The sequence below is a fragment of the Mustela erminea genome, chromosome 4 (assembly GCF_009829155.1).
Source record: "Mustela erminea isolate mMusErm1 chromosome 4, mMusErm1.Pri, whole genome shotgun sequence".
Classification (NCBI taxonomy): Eukaryota; Metazoa; Chordata; class Mammalia; order Carnivora; family Mustelidae; genus Mustela; species Mustela erminea.
The window spans coordinates 143,903,134-143,924,505 of record NC_045617.1 but is presented as its reverse complement, the minus strand read 5'-3'; the positions used below and the strand labels follow the sequence as shown (position 1 = coordinate 143,924,505).

At 39.0% G+C, this 21,372-nt stretch overlaps 1 protein-coding gene across 4 annotated transcripts in view; it reads right to left on the bottom strand.

The window, feature by feature from the left end:
• The window catches only part of CDKAL1 (CDK5 regulatory subunit associated protein 1 like 1), a 632,670-nt gene that overhangs the window by 207,070 nt on the left and 404,228 nt on the right, over window positions 1–21,372 (bottom strand). For all 4 annotated transcript variants that reach the window (XM_032341217.1, XM_032341216.1, XM_032341219.1 and 1 more), the window contains one exon: window positions 5,835–5,980. In XM_032341217.1, the coding sequence (XP_032197108.1) occupies window positions 5,835–5,980 (146 nt within the window). The remainder of the gene's footprint in view (window positions 1–5,834; window positions 5,981–21,372) is intronic.

Here is a 21,372-nt window from a genome sequence, read left to right as displayed (position 1 = left end):
AACCAATGAATCACATTTAGGGTAATCCCAAAATAATATGGTGTTTAGCACATGATGTCAGTGTCTTCCAAATATTAATATAATACTATGGTCAAAAAGAAAAAGTAAATGTTTTCCTTGCTACATAACTGTTCAAATGATATGCATTCATTTTCTTGAAATAATGTAGAGCCGGCTAGGGAGACAGAGAAAGAGAAGAGAATGTCACGATTTCAGAAAGATATCTGACAAGAGAGAACAGTGAGCAAGGCCTTAGGGACCCCTAAAATATCCACCTAGTTAAAGATATCAGAAAGGATGAGATAAAGCCAGAAAAGAACTTTGAGGGAAGTATTTTCCGTAAATGATTTGGGAGGTGGTTATTCAGTGAACAGAAACACATCTGGGAACGCATCTGGAAGGAAACTTAATTACCTAATCCTTGCCGAATCGTTTTTTTGTTTTGTTTTGTTTTTTGTTTTTGCAATTTCTTTCCCTCTGTTCTGACAAATACTGTTGCTTGTGTTTCCAAGCCACTAGGAATAAAACTAGATATAAAAAAATGGAATAAAACACAAATTTAGCACAATTTGGCCTTTCATCAGATTCTGTTCCAGTACGGACACGTGGGTGACTGGAAACTCATGAAAAGAAGAAAAAAAAAAACAAAACTCAGGATGTTCATGAGTTAGCGTCTCTCTTTTTTTCCCCCCAAGAGAGACTGGAAAAGTAGGTCAGAGGGCAGGCTGGGCAGTAATGAGAGAACTCTGGGACTCACTGACAGAAACCACCCCGCCGAAACCAGCCCGACTTTGGGTCCCTGCGCCCCTTCCCCGCCTGAGTATACAGTGGAGAGATCGGAGGACAGAACTTTCTCTGCAAGGCTGTCTGCCCCCCCTCCAGTGAGCTCTCCCCACTAAAAGCTCCTTAGTCACTGGTTGTGGCATTTCACAGGGCAATCTCTGGATACAGGAAGCTCGGGGCTGTGCACGCATAGCATGATGCTCAAGGTTAATATTCTATAAGCAACATGACAAATTAACCCAGAATTACACAGCATGCTGACAGATGATAATGGCAAATGCTGCAGAGGGTAATATTACGGCATTAAAAGTCCACACAAAGATGCCTCAGTAAGGCACAACTTCAGATCTATGCAACTTGCAGGGAAAAACATAACTGGTAGTTACTTCATTCAAAATGTATTTACCGAGTGAGGGGAACGGATCTTGTCTCCCAAGTTTAAGGTCCGGTTAGCAAAAACCAAAAGGCCACTGGACTTCCAATAAAATAATCTCCGAAAACAAATAGGTCTTTTAATACATAAAGTGGTTCACGTCTTAAAATGTATCTATCAACAGGACACTCTTAGTATTTCTTTCACACTTGAATGTGTGAATTTGAGGACTTAAGAGTTTTTCTTACTTAGCACGAGAACATATGCTTGAGAGGACACCTCTGCATGTTGTGACTTTTTGAATATATGTGAATAAACAATTTTATGGTGGGGAGTGACTGCGTAAATTCAATGCTGTTCAAATGAGGAGAGCCCAATCAAAGTCTACCTCCAAGGTCCCAAATTACATCATCCTCAAAATAGGTAAGTGAAAAATCCTCTCTTTGGGAAGTAACTCTTTCAAAATCACATGAAAAAAATAATAATGATTCAAATGTTATACTTAAAAAAAAAAAATCCCAATAAGATAACACAAAAACCAGGGCACCTGGATGGCTCAGTGTGTTAAGCCTCTGCCTTCAGCTCAGGTCATGATCCCAGGGTCCTGGGATCAAGCCCCACATCGGGCTCTCTGCTCAGCGGGGATCCTGCTTCCCCCTCTCTCTCTGCCTGCCTCTCTGTCTACATGTGATCTCTCTCTCTTTCTCTCTCTGTCAAATAAATAAATAAAATCTTTAAAAAAAAAAAGATAACACAAAAACCAGCTCAGTGACCATTAATGAAAGCAGTTGCACTTAGGAGGTATTTATTAAAAATCACAAGAATGGGGAGGCCTGGGTGGCTCAGTTGGTTAAGCGGCTGCCTTCAGCTCAGGTCATGATCCCAGCGTCCTGGGATCGAGTCCCACATCGGGCTCCTTGCTCGGCTGGGAGTCTGCTTCCTCCTCTCTCTCTGTCTGCCTCTCTGCCTGCCTGTGCTTGCTCGCTCTCTCTCCCTCTCTCTGACAAATAAATAAATAAAATCTTAAGGAAAAAAAAAAAACAACTTTAAAAATCACAAGAACGCAAATCTTTCTGAACCCAGAAATGCACCTTTGTGACGGCAGCTTCCTTCTCCGTCCCGGCAGCTCCCACTACGTAGTTCAAGAAACCATCTTCTCCGTTCATATGAAAACATCAACTTCGTTAATTTTCCAACTGGATTAATCAATCGGAATAGAATAATTTAAGTCACATGATTGTCTGCTCAGGACCAGCTGTTTTAAATTAGTATATTAAGTAATTTAGACACTTTCCTTCGCAAAGGTTGTGTGATTTAATAATTCCCATACGCCTCAACATGTGCCAGAACCACTGGGTTATCTTCCATCCAGCTGCTGTCATGGTAATGGCTGCCAACTTTCAAACAACTGAAGAGAATAATGAATCAACTTCAACTTGGCTCGTAAGTCAACTTCTGTTGCTCCCAGCTAAAACATGGGCCAGTTTCAACTGTAAAGAAAATTAATTAAAAAGATTTCACCTCCAGCATCTCAGAGACATGGCGTCACGGCCACGGCTGAATTCGTAGTTTAAAAGCCTACAGCCCACAGTTCAGATGGCCGTGTTACATGTGATAGGTGGTTTTCAAAATTGGGACTTTTTTTGATGAAACAGATTAGGAAATGCCCTCTCCCTAATGCAGAACATGAAGCTATAAGTCTCCTGTTGATGGAGAGGAAAAGAAAATCGAGATTCTTAGTTGTTAAAGGCTCATTAAGAAAAAAGAAATAGGCTTCAAAAACTTCAGAGGAAACAAGACACTAGTACAGGAGCCTTAAAAGCAGATATAAGAGGAGAGCGCCTCACAAACCACTTTAAGTCAGAGTCATTTTAACGAACACACGAAAGCAAAATGACAGTATGAGGCCCTCTTTCCAAAAAAAGACAGTATTTTACTGAATTTTGATAAAACGTTAGCCAAAACAATTTTGTGCTGGATCAGTTATCCAGATTAGCGGTTCCACCATAAAAATCCGTGAAATTTTGGTGTTTCCTATAAGCCCTAATCCATTTGGCATAAGGCGGTGCTGGTTTTTTACAGGAAAACTAAGCAAACCGTGAGAGCAGAAACCTGCTAAAAAGACATCATTTATTTCTAAGTTGGATGCAGTTGAAAATTGCTCCGTGGGTGGGTGGACTTCCCCGGAAGGATGGGAACACTTTTCCACAAGAGCAAAGGTGGGGCGTATCGTCTGCACAGGGGTGAGTGCGCGGAACTATGCGTCACAAGCAACAGGACAGACTGGACGAAAGACACAATTTCATGGTTCTGATGAACTGTCTAAAACCATGTAAGGATCACCTTATTAGTAGTCATAATTTGATTTCTTCTTGTTTTCCAAAGAGTCCCTGTAAGTTTTATCAGGATTATCATATTGTCTGCCTTCTAACATTTTTCTAATATATCCTGTAAATTGTAATTTAAGTATGGAATTATATACTGAGGTTGCCTGAGTCCTCACTGTGTACCTCCAAAATAGAGTTTTAATAAACCACTTCTCAAAGATGCTATCAAGACTCACACTATCCCAGGCCGGCGATAATACACTTGAAACCGGTATTATGGACAGACGGGCAGTGGGATGGGGTGTCTTCTCCAGACATCTCCAATATCCTCTCCAGGGATCCCTGGTATCTCCAGTGCTAGGAATATTGGCGATCCTAGGGGGGCGCACCCAGTTCTGGATCTTCCAGACAGCAGAGTAGTTCTAGAAAGGCTATGCAGATGTCTCAGGGTAACTCGGAATCCAAAGGACAATGAGTTTCAGCCACGAACAAGGGCAAGAGACTACTCTAACACGTTGATGTGATCATCTTTTGACCTCTCTACAGCTCACGGATGCTGTTGAAACTGTTCAAGATGCAACAGATTTAAAAGGTCCATCTTTGGAACAACATAAAAGGCTAAAACTTATTATGAAATTGTTGTCCATTTAGAAGGCTGCAGTAATTCCCCAAACAACTGAGTCAGCACTCACCCAAGCAGAGGAGAAAGAGAGGTGTTGATTCCTTAACCTCACTGAATCACATTAATGCAACAAAGCACTTGGAAAGTGTTCTGGTCTATTCTGCACAACAGGATACATGTCTACACTTGGCAAAATCTTGTGCAACACGTATGAATTGTGCACGTTATTTGCTATCGCCCTAGTAATAAGCAAGAGGCAAGAAATTTCACAGGTGCAACAGTATGTTTGCGATTTTGAAAATATTCCATTCACCAGTGCCAACGTGCCCAAAAGGACTCTCTCACATGAGACAAGTTCACCTACCATAAACTAGAACAAATGCAAAGGAGGGATACCGGGCAACTTAACGGACATCGGACATAAAAATTCTTATTCTTTAGCCCTGACCTCAGTTCTCTTTAAAAGTAGGAAGTATTACAGATGGTAGAGATCTGTCATTATTCTGTTTTCTGCTTTGAAGGCTGTATATACTTAATGATTATAATTATGAAATCCTAGATTAAATATGCCTTCTATTCACTGATTTGAATATTCGAACAATTAGCTGTGTTTGTTTGAATGCACACAAGTGTCTTTATTTCTAGTGGTTAGGATAATCAAGAAATGCCTAGAGGTGAAAAAAAAATTAGAACGACGTACAGGAAAGACGAGGAAGCAAGGAGAAAGTAAATAGAAGAAGAAAAAGACTTTAAAAGATCTCTATGTAGTCAGGATAAGTCACTAATTGAAGGTGGAAAAAATAATTGCTTACAATTTGTATAAAGCAATCATATCCATGTAGCACTTCGACATGGTACAAAGGTACATAATTATAAACAAGAAGATGGAAATAAAAAGTTGTATCTTAATTATGAAAAACAACAGAGGAAAAAATTATGGAAAAAAATTATGGAAAGTAGGAAGACCCATGCCACAAATATGCCAAGATAAATGTTCTCCCCCGAGGGGAGAACTGTGCCCTAGACTTGAGAAGGTTTTGTATGACCTTGGCCAGCCCTACTATTTCCTGCCTTGTATAATCACAGAAGGCAGTCAGTGTTTGGTGATGATGAGAAGTAGGATTTTAAAGAATATAATTATGGGCTGCAAGTGTTTTCTGTGGAAACAAAATGATCATTCATGTTTAAGATTGTGTAAATATGCCTTAATTTTGGTCAACAGCAATTTCAACCTTAAAAAACAGAATCCTTAAACCTCCTTATAAGTCACAATTCTCCAAGTAATCTTCAGGGATAAACATGTAAAAGCAGAGACTTTCCAGATACTCGTCAAAAAATGCTACTTGGTAGAAAACAGTCTATTCTGTAGTGACACGGTTTGGCCTATCTCCACATCAGAACCAGCTCAGCACCTCGAAGTCCACATTAAGGGAGATTTAAGCAAAGCCAAAGCAGTTTTCATCTACTAGGTCAGGTATAAAAATGATCACAATGTACATTAGCTTCGAGAGGCAATCTTACCCAGATTCATGGTGTGTCGTGCACAGACGGGAGGTGGATATAAGAAACCACATGAAGGCTCCCTGAGGAAACATAAAGCCTGGGGAAGCTTCGAAACTCTCGCCTTCTCACTGGTACCTTTAACTCTGGCTACAATTAGTGCATTTTTGCCACATGCTTTTGAAAGAAGAAAAGGAATGGTTATTTTCTTAAGTACTAACAGACTTACTTCTCTTTCAGGAAATCCACGACTCTTTTGAAGTCAGCCACGCAGTATTCTCTCTTCATTTCCATGAGTACAGTGTCAGCGGCAGACTGGACCGGGATGTGCAGGAAAGCGTAGACTCGGGGATGATTAAGGATTTTTGCCATTTCCTTTAAAAAAAAAATGGAAGGAGAAAACATTAACCATTTTAAGGAATTAGGTAATGGTTTCCTTCAGATCAACACTCACCGGGGCAAGCAAATAAACAAAGCTGAAAACGGACGCAGGCGCTCTTCAAGCAAATGATAATGGGTAAGACTCCATGATGACTCCAAGATGACTTTCGGAGGATTCCACACAAGGCTTACTTCCTCACGCTCATTGTCTCTCTTAGGTAACAAAACGAAGGTAAAGTCATGGAATCCCTGAAGAGCAAGGTTTTTGAGGGCTTCAAAATAACCACCAGTCCTCCCTTGCCTCAAAGAAGTTTTATATTCTGCCTCGCTACATTAGCCGGGGAAGGGGCAGTAGTTAAACAGTTAAGATTCTGTTATCCTGGGTACTTGAATAAAATCTCCAAACTTGAGGTCAGTCAACATTTCTTTTTTTTTAAATACTGAAGAAGAAGAAGGAACGTATAACCTGTTTCTTTCTCAGCTAGCCAACAACAACATATTCGTTGAGCATCTACAATGCAAAAGAGAGAGCATCACTCAATGAGGCTAGCCTGTTGGCCTTGGGTCACCTGCGGACATCCATGTAGAGTCGGGGAGAAGGGAAGAACAGGAAGAATGTGGCTGGCAAAGTCAGAGCAAACTGCAGTAAAACGAATCAGGATACCCAGGGGGTATTTTCTGGAATTCCTCAGGAGATACAAACGCAGGCAGAAGAAGAACAGAAGGAGAGCTGTGGTAACGTGAGCATTTACGAAAGCAATACGAAACCAGACTGACTGGGCCCTTCTCCTGGGACGCACTGCGGACTCACCCACTGGAGGGCTGGCGAAGGGAGAGCGAGGAGGGCAAGAGAAGAGGGGAGCAGGGGAGTGGTGGGGAGAGGATGCCTACAAAGAGACCGAGAGGCAAGAATGTTGAGAAAGGGGCTCCTCTGCGATAACTCGCACATAACTAGTGAGTTTTAGTTTGTAAAGGACCGCGTTTTCCAATCTGTTGCTTCATTTTCATTCTTGGAACAGAATTTTGAGGATCTTACGTGGAGTAAGAGAACCAGCTAATTCCACAGAGTCACCTCCTAGTTATTTAGGGGCCAGTCAGGCACACGTGCCAACCATGCCCTGTGTGTCTCTACCGACCGCCAACACTAGGGCTTTTGCCAACGTGGAAGAAAGAACAATTAACTCAGATCTGTCACCTTCTTAATAATGCCTTAGTTGTTGGTGTTTTCTTAAGATTTTATTTTTTATTGATTTATTGGACAGACAAAGATCACAAGTAGGCAGAGAAGCAGGCAGAGAGAGAGGGGGAAGCAGGCTCCCTGCTGAGCAGAAGCCCGATGTGGGGCTCGACCCCAGGACCCTGGGATCATGACCTGAGCCGAAGGCAGAGGCTTTAACCCACTGAGCCACCCAGGCACCCAGTGCCTTGGTTGTTTTAAAAAAATCCCTTTGGATGAAGAAATTTAATAGTCCAATAATTTTACTCACGGATATGTTTTATCGATAATTTCTTTACCAGAAATTAATCGGTATATATGCAGCATTTTATACATACATATACATATATATGGACAGATAGATACATATAGAAAGATACACATTCGAACTGGAGTTGCGTAGTTTCTTATTTAACAAAAAAGTAACTGGTTAACGCATTATCTGTTCACAAAACTGTTACACTCCCTGGCTGGGTATCTCGCTAACAAAAAAGTAACTGGTTAACGCATTATCTGTTCATAAAACTGTTACACTCCCTGGCTGGGTATCTCGCCGGTAGGCTCTTCCTACCCTTACTCGGTACCTACCGTGTATGAGGCTGCAATGCAACGCTTACCATTATGTACCCCGCAGTAAATGTGCTGGCTTTCTGCCATGCGTCTGCACCATTCAGGTCTCTCAGGCCTGAACATCAAGATTCATAAACACTGTAAGACAAATCCTTGTTTTTTTAAGGGGCAGGACTCTGCATTTGCTAACTTTCAACATACCTACTGTGATATGTGATGACACCTTAACAAAAAAAAAATGATTTGGGAAATAAAATTTCACTTTCCTTCTCTGTGCCTTGGTTTCCTTATCTGTGAAACAGAGACAGTGGTAGTACCTAAGTCTTAGGGCTGGGTTATAGGGAAATAACCCAAGTTATTTCCTGGGTTTTATTTTATAGGGAAAATAAAATAAAATAATTCAGTATATGCTTATCTGTAAGTATTCAATAGACAAATTATCTAATATTCTTCTTCTTGCAAAGTATCTGAAGTTCATAGTCACACATGTTCATACAGATTAATGGGAACCTTAAAAGAACAGCTTTTCAATATGCTAGTTCCCTTAGCTAGTAAGTGAAGGAGAGTTTACTTTTGCTAATTTTCATACAATAGAGTGGAAAGGGGATCCCAGCAACTCTGAGCCTGGGCCAGACAGGGGAGTGCAGCTTCTCCCAGAAACCCTCAGGGCGGCCCCACTGCCAACTACTATTACTGCTACTGTTACTACTGCTTCTACTACTACTACTACTACTACTACCACCACCACCACCACTACTACTACACCACACAGGACACTGCCCCAGATAAAGTACTGTCCTGTTACAGTATGACAATTTACAAATTAAAACTTAATAGCCAACAAATAGGAGAAATTTGGTGGGTTTCCCCTTTGGTTCCCAAAATAAGACTTCTCACTAGTCATTACTTTCAGCTTCATACTAGAGACTTCGCAATTTTAGAATGGTAGGCACCAGAACACAAAATAAAAATAACCCTGCCCCTTAATTAATGTCTATATTTCTCCTCCTAAAGGATTTAGGACTTAACATAGATTAACATACCCCAAAGAAACAAAGTACATATTTTTGGTTCTGATTTTAGTTCTATTCCTTTTCATGAGAACTCAACATGTTGGTTAAAGACCTTTTGGTCTCTCCCCACTTCAAAATTCTTTTCGTTTTAAGGGTTAGCTTCTAGTTACAAGTTCTCTGGTGTCAGAGATTATGCCCTCTGATTCCTCAGCGGCTGTGCCTGGTGTGATCCGAATGAATTCTTGGTTCTGCCTTGCAACGCGAGATTTAATCCCTACGAGGGAAGCTTAACAGGAGCAGGGGATTTGGTTCACTCCTCTCGCCGGATCCCTACAAAGGCTAGTACCGTGCTAAGTCCATCACCAAACCATACATATATCTGGGTCAAAACCACATAAACATCCATACAAAGAGATTTAAGATATAAGTGCTATTTGATAGGAAGACAAATTTTCAGTTAGTCACAGTTCAGTCTGGCTAAAGCAGGTAACACATATTCACGCAGGTGAACAAACATATGACGGGCCTGCCTTAATTTTGGGTGGTGAAAAATCACATGTTAATAGATAGTTAACTACAAAGTAAAAATCAGACATTTCATAGGTAGCCACCCCCCCCCATGGGTTATATTTCTAAAAATCTGTTGCAGTTATATATTGGAATCACAATGTATTTTCTTATGCAAGTAATTTATAAATGACATGTGGGGTCCAGTTTAACCAAAGCAAAAAGGAGCATTTAGTTCCAAAATGTGGCTAACAGGAGAATGGCAGCCATTAGCAACCCTGAGCTCTGAGCTGGTGGAGAGAGTCTGAGTAGTCAGGCAAGTCTGCTGGTTGGCAATGTGCCCGCAAGGGGTGTGCGTGTGTGTGTGCATGCATGTGTGTGTGTGTGTGTGTGTGTGTGTGTAGCTCTGCTAGCAACTAGCATGGAAACAGTATCTCTTTTAATATAAGGTTATTTATAGTTTAAGGGCAAATGTATCAAGGCTGCTCAGCATCCAGACATTGACTGCATTATAGGCAGGGACTCAGGAGGGCTAACCAAATCCACGAATCAGGATTTCCATCCAGTGCTTTTACATGGAGCTCTCCCTTCATGAACGGGGAACCATCTCAATGTTAAATAACATCTCAATGTTATTTTTTTATGAACTTGAAAAGCAAAGAAGAAATAACAAGTTGAAGAGAACAGGCTTAATTTTAAAAAAGCAATCCTATGTAGGGGTATATTTTCATTTTTAATTTTATTTCTGAAAGAGAGAGAATGCCTGTACGTGTGTTTTTGGGGTGGTGGTGCGGGGAAGGTAGAGAGAGGGAGAGAGAGAATCAGGCAGGCTCCATGCCCAGTGGAGAGCCTGATGCAGGGCTTAATCCCACAACCACGAGTCAGACGCCCAAATGACTGAGCCACCCAGGTGTCCTTGTATGGGTACATTTTTAAAAAAAACGTTCAGTTTCATTTTTGTTGCTCTGCAGTCATCACATCAATCATTATATCCGACCTGGATCTGAATAGGTACTCTACCAGCTTCACAAGGTCACTCAATGTGTGAGTGTATAAAATGTGTTCATACTTGCATTCAGATGCCCGTGCGTTCATTTTGATAGTTGACCATCCAAAAGCCCTCTCAGAATATAGCTTTGTTAGAAAGTATATGCATATTTAAAATGCTAACCTTCACCATGCTATTTTTCAACTAAACTAAGACATATGATGAAGCAAAAAAAATTACACTGTTATCTTTAAGCTTTGTAAAAAATAGCTTATTTGAGATAAAATTCAAATGTCACACAATTGACCTATAAAAAAAATGTATGCAATTAAGTGCTTTTTAGTATGGTCATAGGATGGTGCACATCACCGGAATCTAATTTTAGAATGTTTTCATTCCCCCGAAAACAAATCCTGTGCCCACCAGCAATCTCTTCCCATTTTCCCCGTTCTATAACCCCTTTCCCTGAGCGTGAAAAAGCCAGCAATCTACTTTCTAACTCTGTAAATTGCCTATTCCACACATTTCATATAAACAGAATCATTAGTCTTTTGTAACCGGCTTCTCTCACTTATAATGTTCTCAAGGGTCACCCATGTTGAAGTATGTAGGTATTTTTTTCAATTAAGTAAAATACAGGAATTCAGAATTTATTAAATATGCCACTTCATGCAAGAGTATTTCAAATGTTCTGAATATTATTAGCTCGATTAAGGTAGTAAAGTGAGTGTGGTCTACACTTACGGACTTTAACAACACAATCTAATGGCATAAATCTGAGAGAGAAGAGTTGTTAAATACAGGATCTTACTAAGAAAAACTATAACATACTATAAAAGATGGAGGTGTTGTTACAAAAATTTCTTTTAAAAAAAAACTTCTCTTAAAAATAGAAGAACTGGGGGTGGGGGGCCTACAAATGACCATTTTTTTGGTTCCCACTGTTTTTCATTTTATGATGGTAAAATATATATGATACAAAATTTCCCATTTTAACCATTTCTGAGTGTACGATTCCATGACATTAAGTACCTGAACAATGTTATGAGTCCATCACCACTGTCCATCTCTAGAACTTTCTCACCTTCCCAAACTGAAACTCTACACCCACCAAACAATTACGCCCCATGCCTCCCTTCTCCCTGCCTTTCATACCAGTTTCTGTCTTTATGAATGTGACTATTCTAGGCACTCACATAAGGGAAATCCTACAGTACTTGTCCTTTTGTGCCTGGCTCATTTCACTTAGCGTAACATTTTCAAAGCTCACTCCTGCTGTACCAATATTATGTTATTCTAAATATTGCTTTTCCAGGCTCCTGGGCATCCTCTACTCTCAGTGCCAGGGGACAACGTAGAGGCTTCCATTAGCACTTGCTTCCCTGTTTCCTTGTCCTGTAATTTTACCAAACATACTCCACCCCAATGATAGACCTTACTTGTCCTCGTCTTGCAATTGCCTTGCGAATGCCTAAGCTTTTAAATACTTCAGTTACAGGTGAATGAATGAATGACCCAATTAATTAGTCAACATGGTTATATTACAGTAAGTCCTTACAACAACTTCCAGCTAAAGGTCAAAACAGCAATGCCTGCATTCTAGGAGATCCTATTTCTGGAGTCACCTTCAACACTTGGAAAGTCATGTAAGTCAAGATAAAATAAGACCAGAGTCCTATTTCATCCATTACTTCATTAGTGACACTGTAACAGCCACTAAGTGAATTACCAGCACCTACATTTACTCAGTAATCTAAAAATAAATTATCATTTAATGGCATCAGAAAGTGAATGAGGGAGCCTAAGAAGAGAAGAGTCCCAGTCCTTATGTCCCAAGTGAAGAGGATTAGATAGTGAGAGCAGATTCTAAATCACATTTGGTCTGTAACTTAATTATAACATGGAATTCACTTCTAAACTGTGAAGAGTTAACATATTCGGTATTTGTGTTAAAAGAAGTTGAGACAAATATCTGTTCTAATTAGCCTTCACAGAAATGTTAAAAGGACTTCAATGCTCCTTTACCATTACCACTTCATCTAAGTGTCACAGTCAATAATCAGACTTTACATTACAAAGATAAAAATATACATTAATACTAATGTCAGGATGCTAAGAGTTATAATTATACACACATTTATTTTCAACTGATATTATCATTACTCTATTTTATAATTATGATTCTGCTCTGCCATCACCAAGAAATCAAAAGAGGGTGTTTGTATCCTGACGGTGGTGATGGTTACATGAATCTCTATGTATGTGAGAATTCATGAAACTTGAACACACACGATTAAGTGCATTTTACTGGATTAGTTTTAAGATAAAACAGCAAAGAGGAAAATTTACAGTAATAAAATCTGTTGTGTTTTAAACACTATATGATATGAACAGGTATGTCCTAAAAATCAAAGGTATAATATACATACAGTTGTTTTTTTCTCTTGAAGTTAGTCTACTAACACTAAAAGAACAAATCAATACTTGATCAGTTTAATGGGGAAAGTGCATCCCAGTTAGACTGAGCAGTCAGTGAAAACAATGCTATTGGCTTTTCTCAAGACTGATATAAATAATTAAGGAATGTGATGGAAAGGCAGATTGTTGTTGTTGTTGGTTTTTTTTTAAGATTTCATTTATTTATTTAAGAGAGAGAAACAGGACGAGCAGGGGCGGGCAGATTCTCCTCCCAGGCAGCCAGAAGCCGGGCTCCACCCTGAGCCTGGGGGCAGGGATCATGATCTGAGCCGAAGGTAGATGCTTAACCGACTGAGCCACCCAGGCGCCCCCAGAAAAGCAGCTGTTCAAGACTTATTTTAAAATATTTAATTTATTTATGGTCTAGTTATTCAAAATGAAGCTAACTTAAGAGAACTTTTGCTTCCAGCATTAGGTGGTCTACAGTAAAAAGAACGTCTAGTGACTTAATTACTCTGGTCAGAACTGCCCGGTAGGGAAAGGATGCAGCTGTGCAAGGATTTATTAACCATCAAACTATGTTTCTGAGACCGGGGATGCCGAGACGACAGTAAGCCCCTCTGCATTTCATACCCACGGAAACCTAGAACGGCGTCCCTCTGCGAAGGAGCCCGATGCCTGCGTCAGGCGCTCTGCTGAGCCGCTTGTAGAGACCTCATCTGTGCCCTCAACTCAGGACACAGGTATTTCTATTATTTCTGTGGTAGACTGTGCACTCTTTGCCAAATACCCTGGTTCCCCCTTCCTGTGGGAATTCAGGAGCAGCTGTGGGACTTGAAAGGCCAGTGAAAGTGGGCAGAAAGGACAGGTGCTCCTTCTGGGAAGAAGGCAGAAAGCCAGGGGTTCTCGCTGGCTCTCATTCCCCCTTCTTGTACGGTCCAAGTTCTGAAGCAGAGCCTACCGGAACGGGGCTTCGGTCAAGCCGTGACAGCTGTTTAGCATGAGCAAGGAAATACATTTTTGTCGCCCTAAGACGCTGACATTTTTTGAGATCATTTGTCGTACAGCAGAACCTGATGCATCCCACCGCCGAGCTGTCACTGTGTGGATGAAGGAAACAAACGTTCAAGGACATTCACAATAATGTGTTCACGAGGAAGAGTCCTAAGAGGACTAATGGCACTCAGGACCCATGCCTTTCAGACTGCAAAGTCCTTTTTCTGAACCAGTTTTCAGTAAACACTGGAATGGGAGCATGTATCCATTACAAGGGAGAAATTATTAACATGGGCAACAGATGATTTCATCGCAAATGGAGTTCAATTTTCAATGACAAACAAAAATTTTCCAGGCAAACCGGAAGAGGCAACACATAACATATCTCAGTATCTTGAGATACAAACCTGTGTATTTTGTATAAGAACCCAGCAACCTGCTTTTTTTTTTTCCCCTAATATTATCAATTATATCTTTTAAAGTATATTTGGGAAAAATAAGTACACTTGGGGACCACTTAATGTTTCTCTACCTATTTACTCTTTGATCAAATACACTAATTGTAATATTCTTTCCTGAAATCATTTTAAAGAGAGAACTGTTCATTGAAGGATTGGGTTTATAGATCTTATGAAGCTGAAGCTGATACACACCTTTGGAAAAAAAAATGCATAAAGTAATTCGCATAACATAAAATAACAAAAACCCCACTTCTTTTAAAAAAAAAATGAACGTATAAAATGAATTTTTTTTCTGTATTATAAAACTAATATATTTTCATTTTTGAGATTTTGGAAAACAGAAAAACAGAATGGGAAAAATTAACCATAGTTACAGCAATCACTGTTCAAAGAAAAACACTCCTCTTATTATCATCTTCAAACAATTAAATTATAAAATTTTATCTGATATTACCCAGTGGGCTTGGAAAAACTGAAATGATTTTTCAAAGACCAAAACACTAAGCTTCACAATATTTCTTAACAATACATCATTCCTGGGAGCTCAATTTCTTCAATAATGAAAGAAGAAAACCTTTCTTCTAAGCAGGGTCCAAATCACCCAGGCACTTATACTCCAGGGGCTCATAATGCTGCCACATTAGCATAACAGGAGAGAGAAATCTGAATATGAAAACAACAAACAAAGGAGAATCAGAGATAAGAATCAGCAAAACATCTTGGAATCATTCCTGAAGAAGTTATTACCATTAGAGCAATGTTGTCCCTGGAGCTAGGATAAGAGAGTGAAAAAAATAAATAGACATGAAAGAACTTTCTTTGTTTAAGAAGAACATAAAAAATGGGAATGCAGGTAAAAGGAGAGAAGAGGGCGGGGCACTCTCTCCCCACTCCCAAATTCACCTTAGAAGGCCTTTGAGACCTTTGGTCTTAAAAACATGGACCATAAGCAGCATTTAATTGGAGTGATTATAAGGGGAACCAAAACCATTCCCACTCTCCAAATCACACCCCCATGAGTGGTGAGAACAGCGGGGAGAGTGATGGTGATGATGCGATGATGATAAAAACAGAGCAGATAGCATCCTCCCTGGTTAAACCCTGTGCTGAGTCACACTCATCCATTTAAACTTCTGGACAAAGTTAGGAAGTAGCTTTACTCAATCTAATACTAAGAGAAGTGAACTACCTTGCCCAAGGGACAAGGGCAGAGCTAGAACGTACACACCGGCATGTTGACCCGGGAAAGGTACCAGAATATGACACCCCAAAATACACCTCTTCCGTGTATGAATTCTTCTCAGTTAAAGGCAATTAAGAATCAGCAGACCCAGGAAGAGCTCTAACAACCAGGGCCTTCATTTTCCTTTTGTAAAGGAAATTTCTACTTATAAAGGAAATTGTTATTTAAAAAGAATTTTTTAAATTAACACATAATGTATTATTTGCCCCAGGGATATAGGTCTGTAAATCATCAGGCTTACACATTTCACATTGCTCACCATAGCACGTCCCCTCCCCAGTGCCCATAAATTCGGAAAAAAGAAAAAGATGTAAATATGGACATTCCAAACTAGGAAGAGGAGAACTTTCAACACCCCTTACCAATGATGAAAACCCAACCTTAGATCTGCATTACAAACTTTACTCAAGAATCCTTGTTAATCATACTTTTCCTGGTCATCTTCTCTTAATTTGGAGATTAAGCCTTGAAGCCCCAAACGCGTTTTCTTTCCTTTTAGCATAGGATGGCATATAAACCCAAATTCTAAGCACCCATTTGGGTTGCTGATTGCCAGATGCTTCCATGCAAACATGAGTGGGGCACAGTTAATTTCTGTTCTACTCCTATGACTCTGCCTTTGGCCAGTCTGACTGATAGAGGCGCCCCCTAGAGAACTTGAGATGGGTAAAGGAGAACACGCTCCGTCAAATGTGTCTCACAAAGACATCCTTCCTGCAGACCAATGTGTGATCATCCCTGAACTTAAAACTATTCTTGAGGAATAGCACAAACTAATTCACATGAAGATGTTAACAGTCATCTCTGGAAGCAGGGTTAGAAAGAAGCAGTGAAGAGTGGGCTCTTTAAACAAGATGCAAAATATAGAGAGAGATTAGTCTCTATATTGATATATCAAAGGCAATTTAAACTTTGTTAAGTTGTAAAATTAACTTTATATGAAATTTATTAGAAATGTATGGATTTTTTTCAAATGTCTCAAAATGTATAAAACCTCTTATTATATTACTTGAAATTAGACGGTAATAAACAAGATCTTTGTAATCTTTTGCTGCTGAATGGTATGAAATTTGAATTCACTGATAAATGCATATGGGTATATCATTTTTATAAGGCAACAAGGCAAGGCATATTTCCTCCTTGTTCTACTTTAATTGTTTTCACTTGGTAAAATTGGCTTCACACGTCAGTTCTTTAATTGGAACTGAAATGAAAGCATTTCCAGTTACTGCAGGGTAGGCTAGCTTGTCTAAGAACACCTTGTCAGAATATTTGATATTCTAACCTGCTGCTTTTTTAAGTACCATGGCTCCCAAGTTACAGAATCAGATTATCTAGCACATAAAGAAAGATGAGGAAAAACTACCACTTGATGAACCGAATTTACCTTTTAACACTTGAGCTAATTTTTTACTGTTTTGTTATTTTTTTTAAGCAAATGGAAGTTAATATTCTATGCAGTTGAAACAGGTTTCTTCCAATGAGCAAGGAAAATGAAGATTTTTATTATCCTCCTTTCTATCAAAGCCTATGGCCTTTACAAATATAAAAATGTGCTGCAACTTTATTGCAAGTTTCTGGCTAATGATAATAGAAGCAATCACTTGATACAAAAGTATTTTCAGATCTTAAATTTGCCATTTTTATAGGATTAAATTACTTCTAAAAAAAAGAGTATAGAAGGTTCTGCAATTCATCTTGAGAAGATCCGATGTGTCATAAATAAAGATCATTAATAATTATGTTTACCTGCCTTCAGAACCGGATAAACGTAGGTCTATGTAACAATGATTAAGGAGATACAATGCACCAGATTACAGGCTAAGAATTTCCTGTCTTAGGTGAGAAAAATGATTTCCAAATCAAAAACTGTCCTTTTTAAAAATATTTCAAAATTAGCTAGAGATTGAGAATATAGAAAACAGAAAGGAAAAGAAAGAACTGTATCACAGATAAGTCTAACCAAATTCGAATATCCTGAAAGACCCGGCATGGAGAATAATCGTCAGCATCAAGAGTTTTCTATATGATATCAGATCATTTCTCTGGTCCTATCCTCACAGGATTCCAACTAATCTCCCCTTAGAACTACCCAATGGCCACAGTTCAGAGGATATCTAGGAAGAATGGGGAATTATTGCAAAAGGTGTCAAGAACTAGGAGAACACATTCCAGATGAAATTTATCCCAAGTATCCCCTGGGTGAAATTAACACTCTGGAATAATGTCTTCTGAGTGAAATGAAGAAAGGAAAGTCCAACCCTGTAGAGGTGTAAGAATTACACATTAAAACTACTCATTCGAAGCTAAAGCCAAATGGGTGTTTAATTTTATTTTTTCCTTAATAAACTACTGAATGACTTCCCACAATCTCTGGCTGTATAAATGAAACTGGAAAATGAAATTTGTATAGAAGAATGGATAAAGGAAATGTGATATATACTGTGTTTTATGTACACACACACACACACAGGAACATATCCAGGCACTGAAAAGAAAAAAAAAAAAAACAACCTCCTACTTCCAAGAATCTGAATGGACCTCAAGAGCATTGTGCTAAGTAAAATAAGCCAGATCTTAAAAGTTCTCATCATAAGAAAAAAGTAATTGTAATTATGCGTGGTGAGGGTTGTTAACTAGACTCACTGGGGCTATTATTTTATATTATATACAAATATTGAACCATTATGTCGAATGCATTAAAGTAATATGTTAGATGTCAATTATATCTCAATTTTAAAAATGATTCTGCCAATTGGATTGTGATGATGGTTGTACAAGTATACAAATTTACTAAAAAAATTATCAAACTGAACACTTAAAAGAGGATAATCTTCAAGCTCCAAATGCAGAAATTTAGGCATAAACTATTTAAAGCTGAAGTTTACTCAGAGGCACATACCAGGTCATTGAAAAAGCCAAAATAAGAATCGCAAATATCAAATCACTAAAATACATTGCTTCTTGGTAAAATGAGGTGCTTGTATCAACTCAACAAAAGATGTCAAATCTTTTTTACACACGATGTAGAGGGTGAATGTGGGGGAGGGGGAGTGTTAACTAAAATGTGGAATATTGTAATTGTCTAGTAGAGGTATAAAGTGTCCTTAGTAAGAACTGAAAATATACTATTAGTTCTTCGTGTACACTGGAAAGACCCAGCTGATCACTGAAGTGTGGACGGACTTCTAGTCGGCGGGAGTACCTTGGAGGTGCGGAGTTCCATTCTAGACAGAGGATGACATTTGGCCAAGGGTGAAAAGTCTAGAGCATGTTCTGGGCAAAGCAGAAGGTCTCTTTTAAATGGAAGTAGGTTACTTGAACGTGGGTATACGGTAGGGTGGGGAGGAAAGTCATCATCAGAAAATGAGATGGGAAAGGCAGGGCAGAGGGTCAGCCTAAGGCGTGCGATTTTGTTTTGCAGACGAGTCAGTGGTATCGAAATGTTTGCTTGGTATTACCCCGAAATAGTTTTGTTTTTTTTTAAAGATTTTATTTATTTATTTTACAGAGAGAGAGAGATCAGGCAGTGAGGCAGGCAGAGAGAAAGGAGGAAGTAGGCTCCCTGCTGAGCAGAAAGCCTGATGCAGGGCTCTATCCTAGGACGCTGAGACCGTGACCTGAGCTGAAGGCAGAGGCTTAACCCACTGAGCCACCTAGGCGCCCCCCGAAATAGATTTTTAAAAAATCATGTGCCACTTCATACATTTTTTATTGACACTGAAATTTTTTTCACGATAAGTTTAAATAAGTTGCAAAATTCAAATATGGAATTGTAAAATAAAACTGTTACATCACCCTCTTTAATGTATTCACTGAAATATAATAAGAAAATTGACACTCTCTTTTTTTCTTTCAATTTGAATTTCCTTTCTACTTCCTCCACAGAATTTCATCTAATATGTTTTTAAGCTTGAAAGTCTACTGATCATTCTAACCATCCTTCTCTGTATCAGAATATGTGTGTATGCTAAGATAAAAACATGACTGAAACCCCAAGGCTCTAAGTATTTCTAAAGAACACTTTTTAAAAAATTGAATTGTCATTCAATCACTAGTACACAATTCATCAAAGCAGCATAAATATTTATTAAGCATAAATGTAAAATTTTATTATAAATGCAGTCTTCAATGAAATGGTCTGTGAGGGCGGTGGGCCTGGGAATTCTGTGTGTTGCCTTGACAAAGGCAGCTCTTTGTTTGGTGACCTGAAGATGTTCCATAAAGGTGAGAGGGAGGTGTGGCAGGAGACCCAGCAGGAAACCTTCACTACAGACAGATCAGTTGTAGGAAAGAGTACAAGTAGAAATGGATTCATTTGAAAAGACTCTTGCCTGCTAGTTTGTTTCCCTCTCGGAATACACTACAGTCACTGGAAGACACTATTGTTTGTGAGGAAGCAGAGTGTGACATGCACAGTATAAAGGGACACATTGGAGGTAGATACGGCAAAATATCCGAGACTTCTGAGGGCTGAGTGATATAAGAAACACACAGCAACTACTGGGGGATAGTGGATGAGTAGGAGAAATTCACTGATTTTCAAACTGTGCAGGAAAAGCTTGTAATTCTTTGGCAAGGAAATGCTGAGCTTATTTTAGAAAATGGTGATATACCTACATATAACATTATATTAGTTTCAGGTGTACAACATAATGATTTGATATTTATGTATGTGAAATAATCACTACAATAAATCTAGTTAACACGCCTCATCAGACATAATTACAGATTTTTTTCTTATGATGAGCTCTTTCAAGATCTACTCTCTTGGCAACTTTTCTCTTTTTCATTTAAAAGATTTTATTTATTTATTTGAGAGAGAGAGAGAGAGAGAACATGAGAGAAAGAGGATGAGCAGGTAGGAGGGCCGAGGAGGAAGCAGGCTCCCGGCTGAGCAGAGAGCCCGATGCGGGGCTCCATCCCAGGACCCTGGGTTCGTGACCTGAGCTGAAGGCAGGCGCTCAACCCACTGAGCCACCCAGGCGCCCCTCTCAGAAACCTCCCACCTCCAGCACAGTATTGTTAACTACAGTCCCCAGGCTGTACGACACTCCACAGTACGTCCTCACCCCTGTTTATTTTATAACCCAAAGTCTGTACCTTTTGACCATCTCCGCCCATTTCACCCACTCCTTCATCTCCCATCTGTTCTCTGTATCCACAAGCTCGTTTGTTTCTTTGTTTTTAATCCCACATCTAAGTGAGATCATACGGTATTTGTCTTTCTCTGTTGAGCTTATGTGACTTAGTATAATGTCCTCAAAGGCCACCCAGATTGTTGCCAGTGGCAGGATTTTCTTCTTTTTCTTAATGCCTGAATAATATTCCTAGTAGAAGGACAAAGTGTTACTGTATCTATAAACACATTTTCTTCATCTGTTTGTTCATTCATAAATATCTTACTTTTTAACAGGAGAGTTTTTAATGAACAGTTAACCAGAAATAATTTGTCATCATTTTATATACGAAAAGACTAATTATGACTTTTGTTAAATTTGAGGTACCTAAAACTTTTTAAAAATAATCAAGATATAAGGAGTTCATCTGACAAGTCAAATCTGTTGAGGAGCAGAAGATACTGCTCAAAAGCTATGCTAGTGTCCAATCGTATCTTAATTTTACTGTCCAAAGAGATATTTTAAACAAATGAAAACTCCACATTCAAGAAAAAAAAAATTCACACTCACTATTTCACACATTTTACTACTCAGGTCTCTAAATCAACAACCAATAATAAAATGATGATTAAATTCATTTTAATTTTTTACTGAACTTTAAAATGTGCGACATGATGGAGCAATTCCCACGGTCCACTTCAAAAAAAAAAAAAGTACCATATTACATCACTCAGTAATAAAACTGTTAACTTGTAGCCCAAAGAGAATATGAAAACTTGAGAGTTTCAAAAGCAGCTCAACTTTATAGTTATCTGTATGTCTAACTTCACTTTTATTTCCTGCTTTTATTTTTC